The sequence below is a fragment of the Echiichthys vipera genome (genome assembly GCF_963691815.1).
Source record: "Echiichthys vipera genome assembly, chromosome: 16".
NCBI lineage: Eukaryota > Metazoa > Chordata > Actinopteri > Perciformes > Trachinidae > Echiichthys > Echiichthys vipera.
In genome coordinates this window covers 28,061,294-28,068,457 of record NC_139841.1, presented here as the reverse complement: position 1 = coordinate 28,068,457, position 7,164 = coordinate 28,061,294, and the positions used below count along the sequence as shown (strand labels likewise).

General features: G+C 45.2%; 1 protein-coding gene across 1 annotated transcript in view; it reads left to right on the top strand.

Moving 5' to 3' along the window:
* pargl (poly (ADP-ribose) glycohydrolase, like) overlaps positions 1-4,854 on the top strand; it is a gene marked incomplete at its 5' end in the record, with an annotated part of 13,342 nt that extends 8,488 nt beyond the window's left edge. The window contains 7 exons of the mRNA XM_083929533.1: positions 1,384-1,459; positions 1,545-1,692; positions 2,523-2,601; positions 2,682-2,790; positions 2,894-2,990; positions 3,069-3,197; positions 4,480-4,854. Coding sequence (XP_083785659.1) covers positions 1,384-1,459; positions 1,545-1,692; positions 2,523-2,601; positions 2,682-2,790; positions 2,894-2,990; positions 3,069-3,197; positions 4,480-4,598 — 757 coding nt within the window. The 3' untranslated portion in view covers positions 4,599-4,854. The remainder of the gene's footprint in view (positions 1-1,383; positions 1,460-1,544; positions 1,693-2,522; positions 2,602-2,681; positions 2,791-2,893; positions 2,991-3,068; positions 3,198-4,479) is intronic.
* Between the last annotated feature and the right edge of the window lie 2,310 nt (positions 4,855-7,164).

Sequence of the window (7,164 nt, the reverse complement as noted above, 5' to 3'; positions counted from 1 at the left end):
TGAATCCTATTCTTCTAAAACGTCCTGAATTATATTTCGTTTTCCTGGAAAAGTGTTTCTACGTTCTCCTATTTTCCTTCAGCTGAGAATGAACCGCTAACGTCGGCATTGTTATCTGAGCGGTACGGGTGTCGTGAATAGTTGCGGTTTGAATAATCTGGGTGGCGTTCAAACCGTTTTTTAAGAACGTCAAGATCCGATCATTATTAATGTAGCGTATGTCATTCAAGATATCTAAGTTTACCCTCTGGTCCAGGAGAGACGCTAACAGCCGGACGTGGCTAACAGTGGTTAGCTCGGGGCAGCCCGGTGAAGGCATTCAAAGGTCTTTTTTAACCACTAATGCTGCTGAAAATAACAGCAAACCTCTGCAGCAGCATGAGAAGAGTCCCTACACACACAACAAAGCACCAACAACGTAGATGCTGGTTTTGCATCTTTTTGTGGTGGTTTTGTATCTTTTTGTGGTGGTTTTGCATCTTTTTGGTGGTTTTGCATCTTTTGTGGTGGTTTTGTATCTTTTTGTGGTGGTTTTGTATCTTTTTGTGGTGGTTTTGTATCTTTTTGTGGTGGTTTTGTATCTTTTTGTGGTGGTTTTGTATCTTTTTGTGGTGATTTGTATCTTTTTGTGGTGGTTTTGCATCTTTTTGTGGTGGTTTTGTATCTTTTTGTGGTGGTTTTGTATCTTTTTGTGGTGGTTTTGAGTCTTTTTGTGGTGGTTTTGTATCTTTTTGTGGTGGTTTTTGCATCTTTTTGTGCTGGTTTTGTATCTTTTTGTGGTGGTTTTGTATCTTTTTGTGGTGGTTTTGCATCTTTTTGTGGTGGTTTTGTATCTTTTTGTGGTGGTTTTGTATCTTTTTGTGGTGGTTTTGCATCTTTTTGTGGTGGTTTTGTATCTTTTTGTGCTGGTTTTGTATCTTTTTGTGGTGGTTTTGTATCTTTTTGTGGTGGTTTTGTAGGAGCTCCTCGCCGCAGTGACGGGCTTGAACTCAGCACGACTCCAACAAAACAACAACAAAAAAACACTTTGCAGTCCATCCAAACTCTCCGTCCTCCTTCTCGCCCACGCCCGTATCCTAGTCATTCGAAGTTCACGACTTGTAAATAAAGTTCACAGTAATTTTACTTAGTTACTTAGAGATGTGACCATACCAAAAATCCAGTAGTCGGCGCCAATACCAGTGAAATGACATGATTCTCGATGCCAATTCGATACCACAGTAAAAAAAGATCCCGTTTACTTAAACATGAACTTCTTTATTAGCAAAGTCACGCAGAATATAAAGGAATGAACACAGTACAGCCTTTGGTCGAAGTGCAACATCTTAAGGTTCATACATGCGTGTCACAAAAGTATAAAAACCACTTGTGTTTGTGTTGCAGCTGTAAGGAGAAGATGCCTAAACTTCACGTGGCATCGCACGGCAGCATCGAGGACGAAGGGAGAGGCATGCTGCAGGTGAGAATGGAGCCAGAGCGAGCGATGATCAGACTCTGGTTCAGCTGAATTTACTTTGAACAGGTTTTCATGTGCGTGTGTGCAGGTGGACTTTGCCTGCAGCCTCATAGGAGGAGGCGTTCTGGGCTCGGGTCTGGTGCAGGAGGAGATCCTGTTCCTCATTAACCCAGAGCTGATCGTGGCCCGCCTCTTCACTGAGAAACTCGCCGACAACGAGTGTCTGGTCATCACAGGTAGAGAAGAAACGACGAGCCCGTTAATGCACGAAGAGGGATTTCATTTATTCTTTTCATCTTTAGATTATTCAGGGCGCCCTCCCACTGTGCCTCCGTCCCGTGCCCCGTGCTTTAGGGTCCTTGTCCCCCCCTCCAGGCCCGTTTGTACTCACACTACCTGGGCCTCGGAGAATGCTTCTTGCTGCCTATACGTCATCACGCCGTAACACGTCACACGCATTGATGACGTCATGGCGATGCGTGGCTTTGTTTCCAGATCTTTCCGTAGACCTCTGAGTTTTTGTGCGTCTTGTCGACTGTTTTTGAATCTTTTCATCGACCAAATCTGCAGTAAACACTCCACCTCCGCATCACACCAACGTGAACCTTTCACCGCCATTGTTTGAAATGTCCGCGCATGGTCCCTCCTTCTTTTCTCTACGTCCCAACAGGCGCACAGGAAATGACCTCAGAACCGCCGTAGGCCTCGTGCTCGTACACGTGCGCACGCTCGTGCTCGTACACGTGCAAACGTGCTTTACTAAAGCCCACCTCTCCCAACGGGCCGTGGACGGCAAGCGTGCCGCTCCTAGACGTGGTACGGTTGCACTCACACTGGTCAAAGGAACCAGACTTTAGCTGTGAAACGTGCTGGGGCACGGGACGGAGGCACAGTGGGAGTGCGCCCTAAGTCTGCAAAAAAAGACATTTATATCAATGACTGAGCCTTTTTTGAGGTGTTTTGTAAAAGTTTAGCGTCTTCAGTGGGAACCAATGTGCCTGCAGCTGCAGACAGGAAGTGCGACGGTCTCCAGAGACGCTCTAACGCGCTGTGGGTCTTTTTTCAGGCTCTCAGCAGTTCAGCCGTTACTCTGGTTTCAGCGACGGCTTCGAGTGGATCGGCCCTCACGAAGATCGCCTCGACAGGTGCGAACGCTAAACTTTTCGCGTCTCAAAACATCGAGCGCACACGTTTGTTTAGTTTCTCACGTTTTCCATCTTCGCAGAGACGAGTGGGCTCGACTGAAGAGGCAGATCTTAGCCATCGACGCCATGAACTTCCGACACAGACAGCAGCAGTACAGCATGATCAACGTCACACGGGAACTCAACAAGGTGAGCTTTGGATGTGGACGGAGGGACGGGTCCAGAACGGTTCAGATGTGCAGTGATGTATGACGGCGACGTGATAAATGAATGTGTTCCCGTGTCCTTGAAGGCGTACTGTGGCTTTAAGAGTCGAGGTCACGATGAGCCCGACATCGCCACGGGGAAGTGGGGCTGTGGAGCGTTCAACGGAGACCCGCACCTCAAAGGTACTCCTCCACCTTTTCCCCATCTGATTTCATCTCTGCCGAACAACGACACACTTATTTCTCTTCTTCGTTGGTCAGCTGTGATCCAGCTGATGGCCGCGGCGAAGGCGAAGAGAGGACTGGCCTTCTTCACCTTCCAGGACGAGACGCTGAAGCAGGAGCTGCAGCAGACGTACCACCGGCTGGTCACTGAAGGAACTACAGTCGGTGAGAGGCTTCAGGACACGATGGTGGGCAGTGTTTCCCCTAGAGCAGGGGCGGGCAATCCCGGTCCTGGAGAGCCACTGTCCTGCATGTTTTAGGTTCCTCCCTACCCAAACACACCTGAGTCTGACACACCTGAGTCTGACACACCTGAGTCTGACACACCTGAGTCTGACACACCTGAGTCTAACAATAATCAAACTGTGACGAGCCTCAGCTGCTTGATAATGAGCAGATCATCAGACTCAGGTGTGTTAGAGCAGAGAGAAACCTAAAACATGCAGGACAGTGACCCTCCAGGACCGGGATTGCCCACCCCTGACCTGGGTTTACAGCGTGGGGGTGACTTTCAAGGGGGCGGGGGTGCCGAATATAACGGGAGGGGAAACACTGATGTGTAACAGTCGTGTACGCCGCCCATGTGGTTTAGCCGTAGGGACCCTGACCCACGAGGCCGACAGTCAGTCGCCCCCAGTGCGGTGCACAAGAAGAGATACACCTACTGGCCCCTGTACCAGCTCCTCTCATAGTAAAGTCCATTACAGTGGAAGGAGCCCATTGGTGCTTTGTTGTGTGTGTAGGGACTCTTCTCATGCTGCTGCAGAGGTTTGCTGTTATTTTCAGCAGCATTAGTGGTTAAAAAAGACCTTTGAATGCCTTCACCGTGCTGCCCCGAGCTAATCAGTGTTAGCCACGTCCGGCTGTTAGCGACTCTCGTGGATTTCTCCGTTAATAGTTGTTACAGTGATCAAATAATAGACTGTTTTTGTCGTGTAAGTGCTGAAAAGGACCCTGGGATGATTTTACGCCGTAATTACACGTTAAGCTACGTGGCTACGTGCTAAATTTCAATCAGTGTTTGCTAACTGGAAGTCAAAGTGGCTGATTTTATGGGTAAGCATGTTTTTTTTTAAACATTAAAGCATGTTAACGTGTTGTAGTAGTAGGGGGGCGGCAGTAGCTCAGTCCATACTTGAGTCTGCCGGTTCGAGCCCCTGTGTGGACCACGAATGGAGCGTGGAGAGGTGCCAGATCATCTCCTGGACACTGCCGAGGCACCGAGCCCCCAACTGCTCGGGGCGCTGATCCATTGGCAGCCCCCTCGCTCTGACATCTCTCCATTAATTGCATGTATATAGGTCCTGTTTGTGCATGTGTGTGTATTTCGGGCCTGTGTGTGTGTGTGTGTGTGTGTGTGTGTGTGTGTGTGTGTGTAACCTGTATAATAATAATAAGCAGGGTGTGGGGAGAGTTAAAGGGTTTCTAACGGAGTTGTCCTCCACAGAGAAACTGTACGGACTCCTGGAGGATTACTGCTCCAAACAGCAGGAGTCCAGCCGGTCTCACGTGGACCTGTTTGACTTCATCAGGGACAAGTCCAGACCGTCCAGGAGTCAGCTGTGAGGGCGCCGAGACTCCAGTCCGCGTCTGAATCTGCACTAAAGTCTAACAGATGTTTTTAAGAATGAAGAATGAAGGATATTTGTGCCGTAAATGGAAAGTTAAAGCTGTAATCTGTGTTTGTTTTTGCTCTTTACTGTAAATTCACTTCATAAAGATCTGAACTGAACCTGATTTCCTAGTTTTTAATTAATAATTCAGACATTTTTTAAAGAAAAAATTGAAAGTTGTCAGATAAAATGTGTAAATCACACTGGAAAAATGTTTTTTTTTATTGTATTTTCATTTAAAACAAAAAAAGTGACTATTTCAAAAGTGTATCAGGACTTTTTAAAGTCACTGTTTATTACATATAAATAAAAATCTTTAGCAGCTGCACCTTTAAAGTGATTTACATGAATGCATCAATGATTAAAAAACAATAATATAATATATATTGTTTTGCAGAATGAGTACTTTTGTGTTTTTGGTGCTTTTAAAAGGTCAAATTCAAGCATTTTGTAGCTTTTTCAGCCTCTCACAGCTGTGGTTAATTATAGATTTCTACAAATACATTTTAAATTATTACTTTTTACCACGTTAACGAGATGATTTCATGCTAGAAAGCCTTTTATCCAAAATTCAAGCACTTTTCAAACCTTCAAAACATTAAAATTCAAACATTTTCAAGGATTTCAAGCACCCGTATGAACCCTGAATTACGTATATAAAGTAGTTAAAATGAGCTCCATCTTTAACAGCTGCAACTCTAAAGTGATTAAAATACAATAACATAATATATATTATTCTGCAGAATGAGTTCTTTTACTTTTTTGGTACTTTAAGTTTATTTTGCACTTTTATTAAACAAAAATGTAAATGCAGAAAGAGTTTTCTCTAAGGGAGACTCCAGCCCCCCTCCAGGAGGAAACACATTACACACGTTTGGACCTGGACCTGGTCCTGGGTCTTCCCCGAGGCCTCCTCCCAGCTGGACGTGCCTGGAACACCTCCCTAGGGAGGCGCCCAGGGTTCATCCTTACCAGATGATCCTGAACCACCTCAACTGGCTCCTTTCAACACAAAGGAGCAGCGGCTCTACTCCGAGTTCCTCACGGATGCTGAACTTCTCCCCCTCTCTCTGAGGGAGACTCCAGACCCCCTCCTGAGGAAACACATTTCACACGCTTGGACCTGGACCTGGTTCTTTGGGTCCTGACCCAGCTTTCATGACCACAGGTGAGGGTAGGAACCAGGACTGAGGGTAGATCCAGAGCTTTGTCTTCCTCAGCTCTCTTTTCGTCACAACGGTGCGGTAGAGCGACTGCAGCTCCGCCCCCGCTGCTCCGATTCTCCGGCCAAACTCACGCTCCATCGTCCCCTCACTCGTGAACAAGATCCCGAGGTACTTGAACTCCTTCACTTCATTACAAAGTAACTTAAGTAATGAAATTAATAAATGTATAATTAAGCATAAAATGCTCCTTTTGTACTTAAAAAACAGAGAAAACTGAAGATTATTGGTGCGTGAAAGAGACAAGTGAGAGCTTCACCTTTAGTTCAGGAACGATCGTCTTTATGGAAAACAATGAAACAGAAACTGTATGAAAATAAATACGTCCTTTTAATGTGAGAGTCTCGTCGTGTTCGTGCGTTCAGTGCCTCTCTCTTCCGTTCCCCGCGTGATAAAGTTATTAATATTATAGTAATAACCGTTTCATCTCTACGATAAAGGCGCTTTAAACACTTCCCTACAAACAGCAACAAGACGACCTCCCCTGACTGTTGTGTTGACGTTCCCTTTAGCGCAGCTCCATCTAATGGATGCAGAACGTGACCCCAGCCTCCACTGGAGCGTCTCTTCTATGCGCCTTATAGTGCGGAAAATACGGTAATTAACAATAATTTCCTCTGTCCTCTGATGCTGCTCCCCCTTTTGTTCCATACAATGACGTGTGAATATGGTTTTATTGTGTTACGTCATTGGATTTTACTGTTATAATTATTATTATTATTTGTTTAAACTGTATATAAGTTGATTTGTGTTGTCAGAGCACTTTGTAAACTGCTGTTATTGAAGGTGCTATACTAATAAAGTTATTATTACACATGATATTATAATAATAACCGTTTCATCTCTACGATAAAGGCGCTTAAAACACTTCCCTACAAACACTCAGAGACTCGGCCGAAACATTACGCAGCTAAAGATGAATCATTATTTGTTAATCTGTCGTTTATTTTCTTGTTGTTTTGCTTTTTTTCCATTTTCAGGATCAATAAATGATTCAAGTATTTGTTCAGAGGGAGATTGTAAACAGCACTTTGGTCGATTCTGGATGATTTTTGTAATTAAAACACATTAATGTATAAATTCATACGTTACATTAAAGTTCTGGAGTCGTGTCCGTCGCTGTGGACACGAGGTGTTCTCGATAACAGTGTTCAGAGTCTTTTTGCGTTTTATTTTGAAGGTCACGCCTGATCACAGGTGCGGTGTGTAAATAAAAAACAACACTTCAATGCAGAGAGGTAAAGCCGGAGTCGCAGCTCGACGGGCGCGTCGGATGTGTGAGTGTGAAGCGGCTGT